Genomic DNA, 24,117 nt, shown 5'->3' on the forward strand with positions numbered 1-24,117 from the left:
AGCTTCTTTATGATTGCAATCATATTTGCAGGCATGTCCAGTTCATACATATACTGCACGTCATTCATCATATTACAGCAACCTCTGAGGAAGAGACTGTAATCTTGTAGTATTTTGACATCATCTGACTTAATTGGAGTCCAAGACAGAGCTTTCTCCATGTATGCGGCCGCAATCCTTTGCTCATTGCCGAAATGTTTCCGTAGCAAGGCCTTCGCTTGAGCATAGCCCTCCTCGGGCTCAACATGCAGGCAACTTCTCACGAGTGCTCTTGGGTGCTCTCTAGTATATTGTTCGAGGAAGTACAGACAATCACTGCAGTTATTAGACTTGCTTTCAACGCCACTCTCAAAGGCCCTCATAAAAGAATGATAATGCAATGGATCACCCTCGAAAACCTGTATATCTCTTTTAGGCAAAGATGACAGCTGCTGTTGTTGCATCAAAAGAGTGGTTATTTCATTCTGCTTCTTCATGACGTCAAAAACGTTACTTTGTTCATTATGAATGGAGGGTCCTTTAATGGTTTTCCTATGTTGAGAGTGATTTGCATTGAAATGGAGATTGGGCTTGCGTGCACGGTCCTCTGAGGTGAAGTGCTGGATCTGAGTGTGAGTGGCCATTCTCACTTTAGGTCTTGTGACGGGATCGCCACCGGTATCTAGCACCATCCTTTTAGGTGGTTCAGTTGACTGAGGAATAAATGGGGCAGCATTAGCATTGAATTTCTTTGAATTTCCTTGAGCTTGGCTGAAGTATGAATTCATGCCATTTGATTGTTCCGTTGCAGTGCTTCTAGCACCAGTCAAGCTTGCAGACCTCAACACACTCACTTTAGCCATATGTGCTGCAATGTCTTCGTCCAGCTTAAGCTTCTCTTTACGTTTCCGTATTCGCTCTTCTTCCTCCTCCAGTGCATGTTTGTCCCGCATAAGGTTTTGTCGCGCCATTAATGCTGCCAGGTCAGCTTCAGCCTTAATGCAGGCAGAATAGATGCTTGATACAGAAGAGTATGTAGAGGTTGTACTTGGAGCATTTGATATACTGTCAGCTGGTTGTACAGTGTCTTGCAGATCTCCCTGTATTGCAAGGTCTTTTGCTGATAGCTGTGGATGACAAACATTCTCCAACATGATACATTGTGCCATCTCCTGAGATGAAGCTTTCATTCCAAAGTCGGGAACATTTGCACAATTATTTTCAATGTTGACGGCACAATCATTTTCAACAGTCTTAATAGTCTGATCATTTTCAATAGAAACAGAGTTTGTTTCACCAAGGGGGCCTTCAATTTCATTTAACCACTGTGTCACAGAACCTTTGAATGTATCGCTATATTTTATAACACTCGAGAACCAGTCATTTTGTATGGCTTGTTGATCATCAGGTAACAACGGTAATAGTGCTTCATGTAACTTAAGGGCAGAATCATAATGTTGAAAAAGAGCTTGCAGCCTGAAGTTCACCTGTTGTGCATTTTCATTTCGTTTCATTAGTTCTTTCGTAGCAGGATTCAACTTTTTGATTTTATTTACATGTGTTTTACGCTCCTTTTGAAGCCTTTCCAGTGAGTTTGACTTCCCGTTTAGTAGGTAAAGAGTCGGGGACATCTGTTAAGTTAACTGACTTGCGCAGGAATTAACTTGGCGTGAAAGAATAAGCGGAGCGTCTTTATAAGTATTTATTCTTTACAAGTGCACCGGCTTTATCCATCCGTCTCTGTGCAGCATAACATACAAGTGAACTTAACGACATGCATGTCATATCATATGAGAAACCGTAATACCTTACATATAACAGCCAATGGTATTACCGTAATACATTAAGAGCGTCATTCATTATGATAGTTTAACACCCCCACTCGCTCTTATCTCATTAGGTTGCATGAAAACAAAAGTAACAGAATATGATAACCTCGTTATCTTAAAGAAACAAAATACTATTTAAGTACCAAACATGTTTCTTGCAAATCTTTGTAACTTTAGCTTTGTAGGTGGCTTTGTCAAGACATCAGCAATCATTTGCTCAGTAGGACAATATTCCAAAATAAACTTTCCATTGTTCACATTTTCCCTAATAAAATGATACTTGATGTCAATGTGCTTGCACCGTTGTCTATTGACTGGATTTTTGGCTAGTGTATGGCACCTTGGTTGTCTTCATACACCTTTGTTTGTGCGTATTGGTATGTGTCTACACCCCTGAGTAGCTGTTCTAAGTAGATGCATTCCTGTATGGCTGATGCTAAGGACATGTACTCAGCCTCACAAGTGGATAAAGCTACTGTCGGTTGTTTTCTTGTTTTCCAGGATATCAAAGAGCTTTCCTCATTTAGACTGACACAATATCCTGATGTACTACGCCTATCCGCTGGATCTGATGCCCAGTCAGCATCACTGTAGACTCTTAGGCCTAGTTTTTCTGTGTCATTTCTCCTGAAACATAATCCCTGTTCTGTTGTACCTTTGAGGTACCTGAACACCTGTTTTAATGTGTTCCAGTGTTCTACTGTTGGTTCAGCAAAGTGCTGGGAGAGTTTACTGACCACAAAAGTTATGTCTGGTCGGGTACATGTGGACAAGTAAATTAAACTTCCTACTGCCTCGAGGAGTGGGCGGCTAGTTACCCAACCCACTAGTCTCTCAAAGAGAGACACCCAAACCTAACTACGAAGTCTACTAAAAAGAAACAACCCGCAGGCCGTCCGAGAGGCGGGATGGAAGATGGGCCTAAAAGGACAGATCACACGGTAACGACTGGAATGGAAACGGATAACGAGAAGAAGATCCTGCGGAAATGTGGATGTGGATGGGAAAAGGTGACCACATTCAGGGGGCTGCGAATCCACCAGGGGAAAGCAAGATGTGGGGGGAAAGGCCATAAGCAACCTTGCGCTGCAGCGTCAGGTCAGACAAGAGGGACCGAAAGGTGAAAACCACAGTGCTGACGGACCCAATGTTGCTGAAGGCAGGGAAGTAGAGGAGGAAGAAGGTCCTCTGGTGGAGGACGAGCCTCCATGTGAGCACCAGGCAGAAAAACCCACCAGTCCCCTCAGAACTGAGCCAAGCCGAAAAGCAGAGGGAAAGGAACCAGCCAGGAGGAGCAAGATCAAATGGCCGAAGGCAAACATGGTAGAGGAATGGCACAAATTGGATGTGGACCTGGTCAGGATATTGGAGGGGTCTTTACGAGGAGGGGCAGAGTCCAAGCTTAACCAGTTTGGGGACATCCTATACCAGGAGAGTAAGGGCAGGTTCGGCGAAGTCTCTAACAAGCAGAGAACTGCCCCGAGGGAGAAAGGAAGGAGAGAAAAGGAGATTGGCCAGCTGGTACAAAGACGACGACAACTCCGTAAGAACTGGAGGAAAGCAACTCAGGCAGAGAAAGAGGGCCTGAAGGCACTGTGGGGGGAGGTCAGGCAGAGATTGGCCCTTCTTCGCAGAGCTGAGCGCATCCGTAAGCGCCGGAACCGGAAAGAAAAGGAAAGAGCCAACTTCTTCAAAGACCCCTTCAAGCACGCCAGACAGCTGCTGGAAGAGAAAAAGAGTGGGAAGCTGGAAATCATTAACGAGCAGCTTGAGCAGCATGTCAGGAAACAGTACAGCGATCCTGCAAGGAACGTCCCACTAGGAACACCTGGGTATATACCATGGCCTACACCACCAACCTCTAAGTTCAACATCATGCCCCCCAAGCTCAGCGAAGTCAGGCACGTCGTGGAGAAGGCAAGGTCTTCATCAGCACCGGGTCCCAATGGAGTACCCTATAAGCTCTATAAGAACTGCCCCAAGGTGCTAGAGCTGCTATGGTACCTCATGAGAACTGTCTGGAAAAAGCGAAGCATTCCGTCTGAGTGGCAAAGAGCGGTAGCAGTCTTCATCCCCAAAGAAGAGAACTCCAAAAACATCGGCCAATTCAGGAGCATCGCCCTGCTCAACGTGGAAGGGAAGATCTTCTTCTCTGTGCTGGCCAAAAGGATGACCAACTACCTGATGGAGAACAACTACATTGACACCAGCTGCCAGAAAGCAGGGGTCCCAGGCTTCCCAGGCTGTGTAGAACACTCTTCGATGATCTGGGAACAGATCCAAAAGGCCAAACGCGAGAAGACGGACCTGCATGTCATCTGGCTCGACCTCGCCAACGCCTATGGGTCAGTGCCACATCAGCTGATCAGCTATGCCATGGAGTTTTTCCACGTGCCCTCCTGTATTAAGAACTTGGTGGCAAACTATTTCAAGGATCTGCAGATGTGCTTTGCCCTACAGGACTTCATCACCGGGTGGCAACAACTAGAGGTGGGAATCGCCATGGGGTGTGCCATTTCTCCCATTCTGTTTGTGGCAGCCTTCGAGATCATCCTCATCGGAGCAAGACAGACTGTGGGAGGGATTAAACTACCATCCGGACAGAAGCTACCTCCACTGAGGAGCTACATGGACGATGTCACAAGCCTCCTTCAGACAGCACCCTGCACATCTAGACTGCTGAAAAGGATGGACGAGCTGATGTCCTGGGCAAGAATGAAAATCAAGCCTGCCAAGTCCCGCAGCCTGTCCCTCAGAAGGGGAGTCAGAAATGACAGCACCATCTTTATCGCAGGGGGCGAGAGAATCCCACTTCTGTCTGAGCATCCCATCAGAAGCCTAGGTAGAGAGTACACATCAGAGCTCTCCGACAAGCAAATGGGTAGAGCTGTGTTGAAACAACTCTCAGATGGCCTGGCAAAGATCGACCAAAGCCAGCTCCCGGGGAAGTACAAGGTGTGGATCTACCAGTTCACACTCTACAGAAGGATAATGTGGCCACTGAAGATGAGTGAGATTCCCTCATCTACAACAACCAAGATGGATGGGAAAGCCAACTCATTCATCCGAAAGTGGCTGGGGCTACCAAGGTGCTTCTCTGACACTGGCCTCTTTGGGAAGAACACCTTGCAGCTGCCACTACAATCCATCAGTTTGGGCTACAAGCAGGAAAAGACCAGGCTGCTTCTTGAATTAAGAGAGTCCACCGATCAGTCAGTTAGAAACGCAGGCGTCAAGGTCCGTACTGGCAGGAAGTGGGACGCCCAAACTGAAGTCGACCGAGCAGTTGGCAGGCTGCAACACCAAGAAATCGTGGGCAGGGTCCAGGCAGGAAGGGCAGGACTAGGCTGGGGAGAGGCACCACGTTTTTGGTCTAAGGCCAACCGGAAAGAGAGAAAGGAGATGGTGGTGTCAGAGGTGATAAGGACGGAGGAAGAGCGCTATAAGATCAAGGCTGTGTCCCAGAGCCGACAAGGAAGCTGGACAACCTGGGAGGGGGTTGTCGACCGGAAGATCAGTTGGTCAGACTTGTGGAAGATCCCTCAAGCGAGGCTTGGCTTCCTCATCAGGTCAACGTATGACACGCTTCCCTGTCCTCGGAACCTCCACCAGTGGTTCGGAAACGAGGAAGTCTGCCCACTCTGTAACACTCCCAACGCAAGCCTCCGGCACATCCTGTCGGGCTGTAAGATCGCGCTTTCGCAGGGACGCTACAGATGGCGCCATGACCAGGTCCTGACAAAGCTAGCTGAGGTACTGGAAGGGCGCAGACGGGAAAGCAGGGGATGTCTCCCACCAACGGAACACCACATCAACTTTGTCAGGGAGGGCGGAGAAAGAAGAAGCACCAGGCCAAAAGCAACACCAAAGCTCTTTTCCTCCGACCAGGAGTGGAACATGCGAGTAGATCTTGGCAGGCAGCTCCAGTTCCCCAGCGAAATCACCACCACGTCTCTCCGACCTGACATAGTGGTGTGGTCCACCAAGGCAAAAACTGCACTCCTCATTGAGCTCACAGTACCATGGGAGGAGGGAATTGAGGCCGCTTTCGAACGAAAGAAGACCAAGTACTCGGACGTGGCTGCGGAGTGCAGGGAGGCTGGCTGGAAGACCACCATCTACCCAGTGGAGGTTGGATGCCGAGGCTTTGTGGGGCAGTCAACCACACGCCTACTAAGGGACGCAGGCGTAACAGGAGGAAAGCTTAAGAAAGCAACAAAAGAGCTGGCGGAAGAGGCAGAGAAGGGCAGCTTTTGGCTGTGGCTAAGGAGGAGGGGAAAGGGCTGGGGAAAGAGCACCTAACCTAGATACCAGCTGCAGGGGGTGACAGGGAGACGTCCCCGTCACTGCTCCGCCACCAGGAGATGTTCCAGGATTAAAGGAGCGAAACGTCTGTGAATGGTGGTTCCTGGCTGACGACCCTGCAGCTGATCCACAGGCACCGGAGGAGGTGCGTCAGGCAGCAATGCCCAGCAGGAAATTCAAGCTACCTGTTCAATTACTTGGGTCTTTCATTTTTTCTGCAGCTTCTGTGTATTCAAGTTTTGGTTCACATGGAGTTTCTCTAGGTTTGCAATCCTGCATTCCGAATCGATCTAGAATTTTGCTCACATATCTCTCCTGTGACATTTTGACTACACCATCTGTTTGTTCGAAATCTATGCCCAAGAAATATCTCAGCTTTCCCAAGTCTTTCATTTTGAACCTTTCAGTGAGCATTCCCTTTACATGTTTCAGAACATTCTCATTGCTAGCTGCTATGATCAGATCATCAACCCATATGATTAGGATCACTTTCTCGTTGTGCTTTTCTTTCGTATACACACAGGTATCAGCTGGGTTCTGTACAAAATCATTCTCAATTAAACATGTATGCAACATAGCATTCCAATTCCTCCCTGACTGTTTTAGACCATAGAGAGATTTTTGTAATTTACACACTAGTTTTTCGCCTGTTTCAGACTTTTTCTCATAACCCTCAGGTTGCTCCATATAAATCTCACTATCAATTGGGGCATGCAAATAAGCTGTTTTAACGTCCATCTGGTGTAGGACAAGGTTATCTTGTACAGCCTTTTGCATGACCACTCTCACACTGGTCATATCAGCTGTGGGTGAGAAGGTCTCCTCGTAGTCAGTGCCTGGTTTCTGACTGTAGCCTTTTGCTACGAATCTGGCTTTGTACTTGTCAGATCCATCAATTTCTGTCTTAAGTGCATAAACCCATCTGCCCCCCACTGTCTGTAGCCTGCACTGTATCACTCTTGGATTTTAGGAAGTATACAAGCATAGTGCCTGAGTAGTCGTCTGTAAAGGACTGTGCATATCTGTGTCCTTCTATGCTTGGTGTCCGCATGGGACCGGCTAAGTCGGTGTGGACTAGTTCTAGGGGCTTCTTTGCCTTCCTATCTGGCTCCCTATTTCTTGTCTGGGTGAACTTTCCCTGTGTACACACATCACATGACTGATCCAACCCTACTGCACCTCCCTTAATCTCCATGCCCTTCACAACACCTTGCAACCTTTTCACATCTTCATAATTACAATGACCCAATATTTCATGCCACGTTTGCATACATACTTTACATTGATCAACATCCTTCTCAACAGTTGGTAAGTAATACAAATTTCCATCCTCATGGATGTCAAACCTGCTACCACCCTTGGTGACCATGCGACTGTCCCCCTTTTTGAAAGTAATTGTCGCTCTTCCATTTGTTCCTCTTGCCACTGAGAAGATGTCGTGTGGGTACGATGGCATGTAGAGCGTATCTCGTAGCTGCGCTGTGTGTTGCCGTCCTGCGTTGTCTAGAAGATGTATCACCGCCGTTCCTCTCTGTTGTGCTATTCCACTGCACTTGCTTCCGTCTGCTAACTCCACTGAGTGGGTCTCTGACTGGAACGAGTTGTCGAAGCTCTTGAACTTGTTGATGTCATTCACGATGTGGGAAGTCGCCCCCGCATCCACCATGATGCCTTTCATTTTCACGTTACCTGGTGGTCTATCACTCTTCACATATTTGGCCTTGAAGAAGTGGTCTTGGCCGCCATCTTGCTCCTCTGCAACTTTTCTGACGCCATCTTGTCCCCCCTTTTTCTTACAAAGTGATTCTGCATGCGTGTTGTTCTTACAGTAACTGCACCACACTTTTCTGTAACACATTCTCGCCATGTGTCCCTTTATTCCACACTTGTAGCAAGTAATGTTGGCATCTTCTTCTTTTCTGTGACTGTGTGGCTTGCTGTGGCCTCTGCCCTGTCTTGTATACGTTTTCATCACATTATCTGTAGTTGAGTCTGTCATTTTCATTTTCTCTGATTCCTCATAGACTCGTAGTCTTCTTTTGAAGTCTGCAAATGTAACGCTATCTTCATTTTGCGTCACATGGACGGCTAGCGGCTTGAACGAGTCAGGTAGTCCACCTAGCGTCATGGCTACGATCAGTCCATCACTCATGGTCTCTCCTGCCTCTCTTAATGCTGTAATGATGTTCTCTGCTCTTATTAAATAGTCAGTAACAGTCTCGCTGTCTGCCATACGAAGCTTGGTTAATGATGTGTACATATTTATTATCCGTGGCTTGCTCTTCCCTGAATAATGTTCTTTGAGTATACGCAGGGCTTTCCTGCCATCATAAGCAGCCTCGTGTCTGATTAGCGATAGGCTTTTATCATCTATTAGCCTTACCAGCTCGGCATAGCAGTCGGCATTCTTCCTTCTGTCTTCATCGCTTGCTTCATCTGGTTCTCGTAAGACAGTCTCCTTTAACTTCAGAATGTGTAAGCATCCTAGGAACCGTGTTTCCCAAAGGTCAAATTTCTCCTCAGACCCATCGAATACAAGCTGGGGTGCTGGAACTCCTGTTGCTCGGTTAGCCATCCCGCCAATTTCTTCTAGCTTCTTCTTCTGCTAGCTATCGCGTTATACGTCGCGTTAAACTTATTCACGCTCGCTTATCTTCAACTCTGGGCCCATAACCTGTTAAGTTAACTGACTTGCGCAGGAATTAACTTGGCGTGAAAGAATAAGCGGAGCGTCTTTATAAGTATTTATTCTTTACAAGTGCACCGGCTTTATCCATCCGTCTCTGTGCAGCATAACATACAAGTGAACTTAACGACATGCATGTCATATCATATGAGAAACCGTAATACCTTACATATAACAGCCAATGGTATTACCGTAATACATTAAGAGCGTCATTCATTATGACGGTTTCGTTTTCGTCACTCATATTGTATAGCAGTTCAACGGTTTGCAAAGTTCAAAGAGATTCATAGGGTTTATGCTTCTTCAATACAATTCATTATACCCTTCTCAACAGTCAATGTATCCAATTTAGCGAAGTTTTCACGAGCAGCAGACAGCGTTCCCAAAGGGAACACGCTCCAAACAATCGCAGCTGCGTTCTATCCAATTATGAATGCATGTGCACAGGCCTACCGGTCTGGAGTTCGCTTGGCGAGGTCTTCTGGCTTTCACGATCAGTCCGAGATGATTCCAAGTGTCTTCGTTCAGTCATATCCACATCATGTCTGGCATTTACTAGGCCAACGCGGATCCACTTTTTTGTTGACAATATTGCGGCGACAACTGAATGTCGCCGAGAGGCTAAGTAAGGGAGATTCACTTGAGTGACGCACTACCAACAATTTCAATGTCCGCTCTGGAGGTTACGATTTCTTCTGTTTATTTTTATAGGCAGATAAACATCTTTCTTGAACAGGACAGCAGATAGAAAAGTGCAAGTGCTTCTGTGCAAGGTGGCGATAATAAATATACCTGCAATTCATCCAATAAGCGTTTTAGTTAGTCCATAAAATCCAAAGTTCCAATAGTCCATAAAATCCAAAGTTCCAATAGTCAGCATATTGAGCGGTCAACAAAAACTGTGCTCTCCCTACTCACCCACTCGCCATACTACCACAGGTGCCCAGGTGCATATATTCATTCACCAATTCCTATGCCAATACCCACGTGACTTGCATACACACCCACCAGATACCAAAATAAAAGCACCAAAGCACAGACCAATTCAACCATGGCATATGGCCGCTATAAACACTATCTGCTACCTTATCTTCAAACAGAAAGTAACGTTAAATCTCCATTGCAACAGCTTTCGAGGATTTGGGAAATAATAGCTGCTGATTTGCTTATTTGTTATTTACTTGTTTGGTGGAGGCAATTCAGAATTACTGTTGATAAAATTATAATCAGACCTCCCCCCCTTAAAAAAAACTCTTCGGATCTGCACGATTCACACAAGTCAAAAAAGCGGGAGGCGCCGAAAAGCGCGCTGTTTGCATCCCTGAGCTTATCGATTACAATAAAACTTCAGATTCCTACATCCAGTCTCCGGTCTTCTGATTGAAAAGAAACGGTGCAGTGAGACGCTGTTTCGACACAACACAACGAAATGCAATGAAGATTTTCTTAAAGCCAGTGTTGAATTTTTAATGTAATATCTAAGTCCTATGTATGTCTTAACCACAGAAGTACTTTGCAAAAAATGCATCCTGGTTGTCAAGAACCGGCTATTTTAAAGTTTTAACCTAAACATTTCTCCAGCATGGACATTGGCCATCTTCTGTTCATTTTCTGTTTTCGGTTGTAAGGTTTTAGCCTTATTTTCAATATCCTGTTCTGCCAGGTGATGACTGGGAAGACAAGAGACTTATAGGTCAGAAACCCTTTTAATATGACAGATGTACAAGATTGCATTTGTATGAAAGGAAATTCTTAACAAAAACATCCAAAAAGAAGCTCAGAAAAGGTCCAAGCGCTACTGCCCAAGCAGGAGCCTGACGGGGAGTCTATCAAGGCCTGACTACATGAAACACTTTATGACTGGCAGACACAGTCCTCAGGGCCTGCCTCAGTTCTTTGTGTAATATTTTAAATTGTGACCGACTGCAATTTTAAATATTAACAGTAAACTATTTAAACTTCATTAAACACAAGAACAGGAGTTGCTAATATAAGTAAGGAACATCATTACAAAGATGGACTGGATTTCCTTTCAATTCTCGAGCCTCTTACAACAGTCTTGATTTATTTGCAAACGCTATAATAGGAGGATTGTTTTCATACCAGGTCAACTTTGTACTCAACAGCACTAAGCATCTCAAAAACTAAGAGAAAGAAAAGAAGCATGGATATATAACATGATCTATTCATACATATAAAAATAAATATGATATGGTGCGTAACCCAATATAGGCTAGGAAGATGTCTTTTCAGGACTTAGGGAGAAAAAAAAGCATGCCAAGCTTTCACATTATTATACAAGACATTTTTACAGATTTCCTCTACCACGGTTAGAAGTACTTCCTCGCTTCACGCCACAAATGCCAAATGTTTAAAATCCTGTCTGAATGCATCCAATACATGCCTCCTAGTTTCCGAGCAATGAGGCATTGCTGTTCTGCAGCGTTGGGAGGGAGTTTCGGGCGGGGGGAGGGGTTTGGGGCCGTTGACAGCCGAGATCGTACACACTTTTGACAAACTCAGCATTCCTTTCATTGACATTATGAAACAAACATGCCAAATCTCTCTTAACATCAGTTATACAAAAGTAGGTTAAGTGCCACAGCTTACTAACGATAAAAAATATATATACACACACACACACGAGCAATCTTGATTTCGATGATCTTAAAACATTTCTAGGAATATTACAGCAAAACAAACATAAAAAAATACAATTGAAACACCAGCAGTTTTGATTCAGAGTTTTTCTGATGGTAGGAGCTACTGATTCTGTGTATTCTTTGTACATTTTAGTCACAGTAGTAGAGTGGATGTGACAACTGGTACATTTATAATATGCAAAACCCTTTGGCATTATAGCATATGTCCCAGGTACATTTATAATATGCAAAACCCTTTGGCAAGCATATATTCACTCCAAAGGTCTACTCATCCAAGAGAAATCAATAAGGATTGTGGATTACATTTTTTTTATATAAAAAAATGTATACATCATAGTAAACCACAAAGCCTTGCTGTGATTGGGTTTGAAGTAAATGTATAAAAAGAGGTGTATACGGTTAGACCTTAGACACACAAAAATAGTTTAAATTAAAGCATTAGAAAAGAATATAGAAATGACGGGAAAGTTTGTTGGGGGGAAAAAAACAAACAAACTACATCACATATGACAAATCCCTTTTATTAAATATATGTATTGAGCTGAAATGAGATGAAGTGTATGGAATCCACTGATAGTGTTGGTGGTGCAATGAAAATTCTTAGAAAACAAAACAAAATCTTTGAACTCTTCCTGCAAGTGGCCAAAATAGACATGCTTACTAAGATACACTTAATGAGCAACCTCTTCAGCTGAACAAATACACCTTTTCTTCATTCAAAGTCTAGCATGTGTCTGTGGTTGAGTGTGGTCTTAAAGAGAAAGACATCTTTATTTGGCATTTAATGCACTTAACAGCTGCCAAGATTAATAGTGTTTGATTTATACTGGTATGCATATTTTGGTAGGGGAGAAAATAAGTCCAAATACAATTTGGGAAAACAGTAACAGGCGGTAATGAAAACAAAAAAAGCCATTATATTATATAAAATGGACTTGATGATGAACGCTACAAAATATACAATGCAATTTAAAAATCTTAGCATCCTGGTTCCGCTTAGTTGTCATAATAAAAACACTGAATATAAATACACAATTGCTTTTGTTTAAGACCCAGCTCACCATACTTTTTTAATCACATTTGAGGACAGCTGTTGCGGGCCTCATCAACACCTGCACTGTCTAACTTTCAGGCAATGACACACAACCCAATCACATGATTTCAATATGCCATGAACAAACATTTTTTTTTCTAAAGGGGAACTTTTTACTGTGATTAAAACTGTCCACTGTTCAACAAGAGCGATAGCTAGCAATAATACGTGGAATAATATGAAACCATATGTGACGGTCCTGCATGGAATGCTGCTACAGTCAAACTCCTGAAATGTACACATAAGTAAAGTTTTACGATTTAATACAAAATGTAAAAATTTTAAGTGATGGAAAATAATACTTAACTATTTCCTACCAAGACCAACACACGATCAAAGAATAAACATGATGTGTTTCTACAGTATATAACGGGTATCTCTAGGAAGTCGGTTACACGATGGGAAAAAAATAATGTCACATGATTAAGAAGGATACTACATACTGGACAAGGGGGTAAGGTGAGGTTATAAAACTGCTTTTCCAACGGCGAGCTGTGAGTTTTTTTTTGTCCTTCACAAACACTTCTTGGATTTTGTGAAGTGGAATATTTACAGCCTTTTGAGCCTCTGCCCCTCAACCTAGACATATACACGTCTGACACACGGTACTCCAATGATTGCACTGTTCTTGACCTCAATCACATGATGAGTTGGGGGAAGCTGACCCAGTACAGTCACATTCTGTGCAGTACTTGGTGCAATATTGGTGTGGCCGAGGTTGCATTGCTGGCATTGGTCGTAGACACAAAATGTAAAGCACAAGGGGGACGTAGAAAGTGAAGAAATGGAGTACAGGGTCAAAAGTACAGGGAATGGACTGGGGATGGAGGGGTTGAAAATGGCAAAAAGTACAAATTTCCTTTACAACTGTTCGCTGTTGCAGACATAGTCAACAAGGTCTGTGACGCCCAGGAGGTCGTCCTCATCCTCGTCAGGCGGCGGCATCTCCTGGGGAACCATGCCGTTCGTCGCCATGGCGACGGCCGTAGCGGCAGCGGGGTTCTTGGGGCCGATGTGGGCCATGAGGCCGGCAGCGCCCCCAACGACGCCCCCTGGTGGCCGCGAGATCAGGCCCTCCTCGCCCTTCAAGGGGCTCTGTCCGTTGGTCGGAGGGAGCTGGGCCACGTAGTAGTCTAGGGGGTTGGCCACCTTCCCCAGAACGGCCTCTTCTTCCTCGTCTAGGCTGAGACGCTGCGGCCTCTTGGAGTCCTCTGCCTCTTTCTCCGCCACGTCTTTCTTTTCCTCTTCCTCCTCATCGGAGTCGTCAGAGTCGATACGATTCACCCGCTTGCGGATTGGGCGGTCTTCCTCCTCAGAGTCGTCCGAGTCATCGTCATCATCGTCGTCCTCGGACTCTCTCCTCCGCTTGAGGGAGAGGTGCCTCCGTCGCTTCTTCTTTGAGTCTTCTTCTGAAGAACCCCCTCTCCTCCTCTTTTCTTTCTTATCCCCCTCGTCTGAGTCTCGGGAGCTTAAGCTCGCTGAAAGACCAGAGAAAATAACTTTAATAACTATAAATAATAATAATAATAATAATAATAGCTTTAATAAATTAACTACTTCAACCAGAACAGTTTTGAATAGTTTTATCCTAGGATGCTCAGCAAGATATTAATTTTGAAGATGGAAAACAAAAAAACCTTCAGTGGGTACTAAATTCTTCCATAAGTATAAACAATGTTCCTGCTATACCGTACTTAAGTGTACAAACTTTCAACAACATGTAGGAGAAATGATTACTCTAATCACTATTATGGTGACATCTCACACAGGTAATCATGCAAAGCTAACCTTGACTTTCTGAGCTGGAGAGGCGTCGGCGTGGTTTCATCTTGTCCTTGTTGGTGGCAGTCTGCGAGCCCTCCGACTCTGACGTTTCACAGTAGTTCACCTGCTTCTTCAGACTCCGACGGGAACGCCGCCTCCGCATGTCCAGGTCGCTGTCACTGCAGTTGCTCGAGCCCTCTGTAGCTGCAGGATATGGACAACACACACATTAGAAATGGCCGTTAGACCACATGATGCATACAGACACAATAACATGTGATGCACTGAGGCTCTGCTTTTTCAGGGTGATAGCTTGACTAGTTTTTTTTTTTTTAAAACACAATTTATTTCAAATTAAATACTTCTCTTTATGCTATCATCATATCATGCCATATCTGAAGGAAAATAAGATCAATCAAATAATTGACACCTTAAAGACGTCGTCAAAATTAAAATAAACCAAAAAAAGAGGAGATTAATCCCTAATACACAATACATCAAATTTAATATTCCTTAAATGTTACCTTCAGGGAATATTCAAAGCCAGTATACACTGTGTACTGAATAATTATGGAAGTCCATACTCTACTGAAATAGCATCTCCAAGACAGATAGCATTTTCAACTGAAAACCATATTAAACTTTTGTAAACATTTTCAGGTGACTTAATTGCTGTATTGAGAGAGGCTGTGGCTTAAAGTGAAAAAAGGCCTTAAATTCAAGTGTGCATAATTATTAGGCAACTTTTTTGCTGCTGGGAAAATAGGGCAAAAAAATAAAAAATAAGACACCTTACAGATGGTGAAAGATTGGCTTTTTGAGGTACAGGGACGCAAATACGTGTTGCGAAGAAAATACGAAAATGAACAAGAAACTCGAGAAGAATTAAACAGGAAGTATCCAGGAAACCTTTGGCCTCAAGGGTCATTATCCTCCAGACCTGCAACCTTCCTAGACCCTGCAGAAGCACAAGGTGCAAAGTTCTTTGCATGATTGGCAAGGTCAGACAGGCAGGTCAAGGTCATAGAGGCAGACAACCAGGCTCCCTTAAAAAAAAATCAAAAACACAAGCAAACGTGTCAAGAATGGGAAAAACAAAACAAAAACATGAAGATGGTTTTTTTCGGGATTGCACTGGATGTGTGATCTAGGGAGCATAACTGTACATAGTCCACTAGTGAAGAGAGTTCATTGTACAACTGTACACCAGTTTGACTGAAGGGAGAGTTGATACTGTGGGCTGGAATTATCCACAGTGAATTGGTTGGACCATTTCGATTGGAAGCTAGATTGAAAATGAACTCCAAAAACTACAACCAGTTTCTGGAGGCCACCTTCCTCAAGCAGTGGTACCAGAAGAAGCCAGCATAATTGAAAAAGCCCATGGTACTGATGCAAGACAACGCTCTAGCCTATGCATCCAAGCACACCAGACACTGGCTAGCCAGCAAAGGGTTCACAGATAGTAAAATGATGACTTGGCCTCCTTGCACATCTGATTTGAACCCAATTTAAATCAGCTCCCCTAAAGAGGGAGATTTACAACCAAGGGAAGCAATATACATCTCTGAAAAAAAAAATATATATTTTTTTTTAAACGGATTGACTCCGTGGATATGAGACTAATACAAGTGATGGATTAGAAAGATGGCTATATTGGCAAATATACGTATTTCCAATAGTAAAAAATGTTTTGTTCGCTGTTAAACTACTGCATTTGTTTATTTCATAATTCTTATTTATAATCATGTAAAAATAATTTTTGTTTTGTGTTATGTTGTGTTTTAAAATATTAATAAATATAAATAAATTGGAAAACAACATCATAATGTATTTTCCCAATTGTGCACATCAATTGGAAACATCATATTTTCTCCTTGCAACATACAAATCTGAGATTTTCTTTATATAACATTTCCTTTTGAATTGGGACCACTTATAATTACTTAAAGTACATAATCATTAAAATACATTTGCATAATAATGATCTACGCAGTGTAGGTATGATGACATCATGATGACATCATGCCATCATCCCTACTCAGCAGCCCTGTAGCCCATACCGATCTCATCCTCCTCATCCTCTTCGGTCTCCTCCAGCTCTTCATCATCAGAGTATCCTTTTGGCCGGCGCCGTCGTCGAGGCTGCCTTGTGTTCCACCGCCGTTTGACAGGCTTCCTGGACCAGGCCGACCCCCGGAAGCGACGACCGTTGCCTGTGCTGCCGAAGTCGCTGTCGTCTGTAGACTTGGCCTCTGCGTCGCTGTCTGCATTGTTTTCGGACACCACAAACTCCTCCTCTTCAGAGCTGGATCTGGGTAGGAGGGGAAGAAACAGTAGAAAGATCATGAGTCAGTCAAGAGTCTACCATCACATCCCAGCAGAGCACCGCTTTACCTTACTTTCCATCAGACTTTTTAGCTTTACTCTTTTTTTCCTACACTATGGAAGTGAATGGTGACCCTCTCAAGATAACTCTCTCTCCTCCTGCCTCCTCTCCTCCTCCTGCCTCCACTCCTATGCTTCTGCCTCCTCTCCTCTTGCCACCTCTGCTCCAGCCACCACCTCTGCTCCTGCCTCCTCCCCTCTCCTCCTGCCTCCTCCCCTCTCCTCCTGCCTCCTCTGCTCCTGCCTGCCTCCTCTGCTCCTGCCTGCCTCCTCTACTCTCCTCTCCTCCTTCCTCCTGCCTCCTCTACTCTCCTCTCGCCTCCTCTACTCTCCTCTCCTCCTGCCTCCTCGCCTCCTGCCTCCTCTCCTCTTGCCCTCTCTTTGTTACTAACTAACAAACAAACAAACAGATCTTACACGGGTGACTGATGGCAAGAGGCTGTATGGATAATAGCAGAATCCGCAATTACAAAGGTAATAAAAAGCAAATCTATTGTAGTACATGTAGCACTCTTATGAAGCTCTACGTACATAACTTTCAAGCTATTTTAAATATTTATTTTATTTTAAAAAGAAAGACGAGATCTTTTGATAATTTCTTGTGGATGGTAGCACCTGTCGCTGAGGCGGAACTCGTCCTCGCTCTCCTCCTCTTCCACCGTGCTGTCGCTGTCCAGGTCGTTGAGGCGTCGCCGCTTCTTCCTCCGCTGTCCGGCGGTCGGGGTTTTCTGTGGCGGCCCGTTCTCCTTGCCGTCCTCCTGCATAATGATGGACATGTCCTTCCCTCGGTGGCCCGTGATGTTTGCCATGTCCTTGCCCCGACCAGCTCCTGTGGGTTAACACACAATTATTATAACATTACTCCAGCTCTTGTGGGTTAACACACAGTTATTATAACATTACTCCAGCTCTTGTGGGTTAACACAGTTATTATAACATTACTCCATGGTGCTATTGCACTAGTTTTATTCATTCTTCAAGGTGCTTTGGTCCCACTTCATGTGAAGATGACACAAATAGTAAATAATACTGTGTAAATACTACTAGTATACTAACTGTCACTCTCAAACTAAGCCTAACCTTGACTCCAAATACAACTTGTAATAGCACGTACTAATACAGAAAGTATGTTGTACCATTACAAAATGTACAGATTTACAGAAAGGACACTTTAATATATAGTGTGACTGATGCTTTTATCTAAAACAACTTTAGTGGGTAGTAAACATTTGATCAGTTATGGGTGCTCCCAGAGAATCTTACACTTGGCCGTGGTGATGTCAGGACCGTGTTCAGCCAGTTCAGCTACAGTATCATGAGCTGTATCTCAAACAATTCACTAGAAGTAGAATTCTTCTACGTTTTATCCTTCCCTGACCGGACCAGCCCAAAGCGAGTTCTAGAGTGGATCCTGACTGAAGGTTCCAGAGACTGCTGCTCTTTGTGGCCTTACCTCCACCTTCTGCTTCTTTGATATCCTCTTCAATGGCCTCCTCAATGGCTTCATCAAACTCATCAAACCTAGAGCAGAAAATGGGATTTCCAATATGTGAGACAGCCACAGCACAAGGAACAGACCTACAGTTAACACTGAACCTTACAACTCACAGCAGAATCCATGTCATGACACTTTCCATACTGGCGGAAATGATATAAATATCAAACTATATTACATTACACATTTCCTTGTTCTGCAAAGGGACAATACTAGAAGAATCTGCTAACAATTTTTCAGTTTGGTTAGGGATTTACAAAGGCCACCACAAAGACAGGGGCACCAAACAAACAAACAAACAAACAAAGAGCCAAATAGTACCTGTAGCTTATGTATTTCTTTGTCCTTGTTGACCTTCGTCCCAAGCTTCTGGTCTTTTTAACTTCTTTCTTCTCCTTCTTTTCTTCTGGCTGCTTCTCCTCCTCCACCTCCACCTTTAACAAAGACAAAATCGCCATCATGGAAAGAAGGCCTATCAAGTCATTGCAAATGTAAACTCCTTAATGTTTACATTGACAGTGTGAACTCAAGCATAGTAAGTATTGCACTGTTAGTAAATAAGGTACATAGCTCACTGACAGAAAGAAACAATACAGTCCTACTGTGCCATCTGGAGCTTCAAACACAACTGAAGACAAATGGCCACGACAGACTAATTAACAGAAACTGGCCCATAACTTCATGGTAGAATGTGGCAACTTACTGTTGGCGTGATAATATTCTCCACACTGATGCCAACATAGACCAGACGCTCTTTTCTGATGGAACAAAAAACAATTGATGATTAATAATAATTCACCACTCAAAGGAATTATGGCCATTTTATGAGGAGCTTAACTAAATGCACAGAGGGGCTGTGAATCTTCTCCTTAATGTTCGACGCTGAACAGTTCTTACCTTCGCTCGGCACGCTCCTTCTTCTTTAACACAGCGTCGAGCTCCGTTAGTTGTTCTTCCAGTTTATCACACAGGAGCTTCTAAAGAACCAAATGAGGACAGATAGAACAGGATGAGCATGGACCTTTCCTCAGTCACTTGTGTATTAAGCCCTCTAAATTATAGAAAAATTTAGATGACAAACTGTCAACGTGCACAAAAGACACAAACACAATTGTTAACTATAATTCTTCAGATATACATCATCGTTGTAGATCTAGAAGCCTTTTGAATTTTTTTACACAACAAATGCTTTTGTTTGCTATGCTGTTTCCTGTGTGCACCTCCCATGGATATATGTGGTGAACATGGGAAAAGATGGCACCTGCCATGGATATATGTGGTGAACATGGGTAAAGGTGGAATCGTCACTTACATGTTGGCACGGCGGGCAGAACCACTCGCCATCTGGAATGATCATGAGTGGGGGCCTGAGGCAGGCCGTGTGGTACCCATTATCGCACGAGTCGCACAGCAGAATCTGAAACACACACACACACACACACACTGAACTGTCAGTTCAACAACTTTATACCACCGTCGTAACCACATGAGATGACAGAAATAAGTCTCAGCAGAATCTGAAGCACCAGAGGACAAACACACACACACACTCAACTGTCAGTTCAACAACTTTATACCACTGTGACTGTTCTAGAACAGAACCAATACCTGTTGTTTGAAATGAGCCATCATCTCCATATATATATATTTATATATTACATACGATAAAGCAAGGTAGCAAAGGCTGTGTTTTCATGTTCAGACGCACCAGTTCAGGATGATTTGGCAGGCCACAGTGTTTACATGGATCATCGTTTGGTGGGCCGCCGGAGGAAGACGTGTCGGAGTCGGAGGAGTGCCTCTCTCGAGCACGGTTCCTTGCCCTCCTCGGTCTCTTCTCCACTTTGTAACTTTCGTCACTGTCGTCCTCCTCCGTGACCTCTTCCTCGCTCGTGTCATCTTCAGAAACGTCATTGTCATCGTCTTCAGAACCTTTCTTTTTCCGTCGTGTTCGAGTGTTTGACCATCGTGTCCGCCGGCGTCGTTTTCCCTGTAAAGGCGTACAGTGTGTAAGAATGTGCAGAGCTGTAACAAAGTCCTACAGGAGTGATTCTGTCTAGTCATCGTTACAAACCGAGAAGACTCATTGTGATGCAGTCTACAACAAAGATTAAAGTGAACAATTTCAGGAATTCGCCGATTCTATGCGTTTCCAGTTTGTATCCATCTACTAAACAAGTTTTCTGTTTTACATTCATGTACCTCTGTAGACTTTTCAGCTTTAGCAATCCCAGGCACTTGCGACCTTCTACACATTTGACAGGAAAGTTAATATTGGGATAATAACATAATGCATCACACAGTTCAAATCACAGTTTTTTTTAAAAGGTTATGGGAATTTTAAAATGTTACCTTTGGCTTCGGTTGCCCATCAGAGTCCACTTTCTTCTCCTTGGGTTTCTTCGGAACAGTACATTCCTCCTCAATCTCCTCTTCATTCTCAGCATTCTCTTTGTTGGCCAGTGGCATGCTCGGTTTCTTCTCTTGTTTCTGGTCCTGGATATCGACCAGCTTGGCGGTGGGGCGACAGATTCTTGGGGATCTTCTCAGCCCCCTCCCGTCCCCCCCCTCCGACTCGGAGTCTGCCCTCGTCTCCTCTCTCTGAAGCTCCGCTTTCCTGCGGTGGGCGGCCATGCGGATCTTCAGGCGCAAGCCCTCGTTTTCACGGCCCTCCCCACCTTCTGTTTGTGCCGCCGATTTATCGGGTTCGTCTGTCTTTTCTCCATCCTTCTCCTTGCTTTCCTCAGAACTGATGGAGTCGTCTTTTTTCTTTTCCTTGCAAGGGTCATCTTTATCATCATCTTGTTTCGGGTCCTGTTCTGGCTTATCCTCGGATCCGGACTTGTTTTTCTCCTGGTCATTCTGGGCAGGTTCATCACAGTCCATGGGGGTTGTTTCTGCACAAGACGCTTTATTTTCATCCATCTTTTCAGCCTTGTCTTTCCTCTCTTTTACTTTTTTGGACTCATCCTTCTTTTCCGCTGTCTTTTTGGACTCGGCCTTCTTGGACTCTGCCTTCTTGGACTCATCCCTCTTTTCCTCCACCTTCTTGGATTCATCCTTCTTGTCCTCCGCCTTCTTGGACTCATCCTTCCTGGACTCATCCTTCCTGGACTCTGCCTTCTTGTCCTCTGCCTTCTTGGACTCATCCTTCCTGGACTCGGCCTTCTGGTCCTCCGCCTTCTTGGACTCCGCCTTCCTGGACTCCGCCTTCTTGTCCTCCGCCTTCTTGGACTCGGCCTTCTTTTTCTCCGCCTTTTTGGACTCATCCTTCTTTTCCTCCACCTTTTTAGACTCATCCTTCTTTTCCTCCGCCTTCTTTGACTCATCCTTCTTTTCCTCCGCCTTCTTTGACTCATCCTTCTTTTCCTCCGCCTTCTTTGACTCATCCTTCTTTTCCTCCGCCTTCTTTGACTCATCCTTCTTTTCCTCCGCCTTCTTTGGACTCTCCCTCTTTTCCTCGCCTTGTTGGACTTGGCCTTCTTGGACTCATCCCTCTTTTCCTCCGCCTTGTTGGACTCGGCCTTCTTGGACTCATCCTTCTTTTCCTCCGCCTTCCTGGACTCGGCCTTCTTGTCCTCCGCCTTTTTGGACTCATCCATCTTTTCCTCCGCCTTCTTTTCCTCCACCTTCATGGACTCGGCCTTCTTGTCCTCTGCCTTTTTGGACTCATCCCTCTTTTCCTCCGCCTTCCTGGACTCGGCCTTTATGTCCTCCGCCTTTTTGGACTCATTCCTCTTTTCCTCCGCCTTCTTGGACTCATCCTTCTTTTCCTCCGCCTTCCTGGACTCTGCCTTTATGTCCTCCGCCTTTTTGGACTCATCCCTCTTTTCCTCCGCCTTCTTTTCCTCCGCCTTCCTGGACTCGGCCTTCTTTTCCTCCGCCTTCTTGGACTCATCCTTCTTTTCCTCCGCCTTCTTGAACTCATTCCTCTTTTCCTCCGCCTTCTTTTCCTCTGCCTTCTTTGTCCCGGCTTTGTCCTCCGCCTTTTTGGACTTAGCCTTCTCGTCCTCCGCCTTCTTGTACTCTGCCTTCTTGGACTCATCCCTCTTTTCCTCCGCCTTCTTGGACACCTTGTTCTCTTCCACTTTTTCAGCCTTGTCCATCTTTTCCGTCTTTTTGGCCCCATCGTTCTTGTCCTCTACCTTTTCAGTCTTGTCCATATTTGCTTTAATCTTTTCAGCCTGGCTTTTCTTGTCCTCCGCCTTCTCCTCCTTGTCTTTCCTTTCTCCTGCTCTTCCAGCCTCACTGACCGATGAGAGTTTTTTAGGCTCAGGAACAGTGTGCAGAACCTCCATGGGCTCTTCCTTGCGTTTGACAGAAGGGCCATGCTTTGAGGATTCATCCTTTGCCGGCTGTTTCTCTGTCTCTTTCTCTGCTTTTCTGGTCTCCTTCATAAGCTCTTTGGGCACAGAAGCAGAAGTCTTGTCTTTACCACTTTCCAGTCTGTCTGCATCCTTTGGGTCAGCCACTGAAACCGGAGGTGTGGAACCAGTTTCTTTTTCGGTTTCTTTCGAAGTGCCTTTCGTTTCTGAAACCTTGTAGCTGGCTTCCTTCTCTGTGACGTCTTTCCCTGTTAAAGTAGCTGCTTTCTCTGTCTTTTTTTCGAGCGAAGGCTGTTGATCAATGCTTTCTTTAGTCTGAAAATGTTTTACCACTTCTTTTGAGGTTGGGGATTTTTCCTTCACTACAGATGGGCTGGACTTTGTAGCTTCTTGAGCAGAGGACTTGCTTTGCTTACTTGTTTCACTGGATGCGTTTTGCCTGTCTGTGCCACCAGTTGAACTTGAGGAGGCCATCTCAGTCACAGAAGCTCCCCTGGCTACTGTTCCAGTCATGAGCTGTTCCTTTATGACAGATGGCTTTGTTGTTTCTATAGCAGATGGTTTGTCACCTTCTTTAGTGGTTCCATCTTCACTCTTATTAGTCAGGTTGGGCGACTTAGTTTCTCTTATAACGGAAAGGCCAGTTGTCTTCTCAGAAACACTGAGGTCTTCTGTCAGAGATGCCCTACCTACGTCTTCTGCAGAGGTCTGTTTGTTGTTGTCTCCCACTTTCTGTTTGTCTTTTTCAATTGAAACCTGTGGTTCATCTACACGTTTTGCGAGGGAGGATTTTTCTGTTTTGCTTTTATCTACTTCTGTCGAGACAGAAGATTTCTTCTCCTTGTTTAGAGGCGATGACGTCACAGGCTCTGTTGTTTTAAAACAGGCAGGTTTATCCGTCTGATCGACTGGTAGTTGTTTTTCCTTGTCTTTTTCTCCGTCCAGCTTTTTTGAATCATTCTGAACTGCTGTGATGTTAGGCTCTTTGGAACAGTCAGCTTTCTCCTTGGACGAATTTGGAATGTTCGTTTCTTTTGGTGCGACCCCATGATTATCTAAAGTTTCAGACGATTTTGAATCAGCCTTTGATGATGTTGATTTCTCCTCTCCCGTTGAAGGAGCTTTTCTTATCGTAGTGAAAGAGGGCTTGCTACTCTTTTCGACAGAGGATGTCCCTTCACGTGTTGGCTTGTCTGACTTCTGCTTGTCATCATGTGTATCTGTGCTTTTAATGCAGGCTTCCGGCTTGCCCACCTCCATCGCTTCCTCTGAGGGTGACATAGTTGACACTTTTTCTTCTGCAGTGATATCCTTTTTGCCATCCTCCGCCTTGTCTAATTGTTGCTTGGTTGATTCCTCCTTCCCAGACATTTGCGTGACATCCATGTTTTGTTCCTGTGATTTTTTCAGCCTTTTAACTTCTGTTGTAGTTGATGATGATGCTGCTGCCGTACTAGATTTTGTACCAGATTCATTTCCCTTCGCAGGCTGCACGTCCCCATTGACCTGATCACCATTAATTTCCTTGGCCGGCTCTTTGGCGACAGTAAGGGACGTGTTTGCCACAATGACGCTTGAGCCGCCGCTGCT

The 24,117-nt window shown here is 44.6% G+C and overlaps 1 protein-coding gene across 1 annotated transcript; it reads right to left on the reverse strand.

Moving 5' to 3' along the window:
- Positions 1-11,967: 11,967 nt before the first annotated feature.
- LOC122129036 (remodeling and spacing factor 1-like) lies at positions 11,968-24,111 on the reverse strand. Its single transcript, XM_042704057.1, is given in 12 exon segments — positions 11,968-14,033; positions 14,344-14,523; positions 16,383-16,627; positions 17,323-17,536; positions 18,161-18,228; positions 18,524-18,636; positions 18,906-18,960; positions 19,100-19,179; positions 19,515-19,619; positions 19,911-20,192; positions 20,555-21,654; positions 21,657-24,111. Coding segments are annotated over 12 exon segments (5,316 nt in total). The 5' UTR covers positions 23,914-24,111; the 3' UTR covers positions 11,968-13,416.
- Between the last annotated feature and the right edge of the window lie 6 nt (positions 24,112-24,117).

Source organism: Clupea harengus, unplaced genomic scaffold, assembly GCF_900700415.2.
Source record: "Clupea harengus unplaced genomic scaffold, Ch_v2.0.2, whole genome shotgun sequence".
Lineage (NCBI taxonomy): Eukaryota > Metazoa > Chordata > Actinopteri > Clupeiformes > Clupeidae > Clupea > Clupea harengus.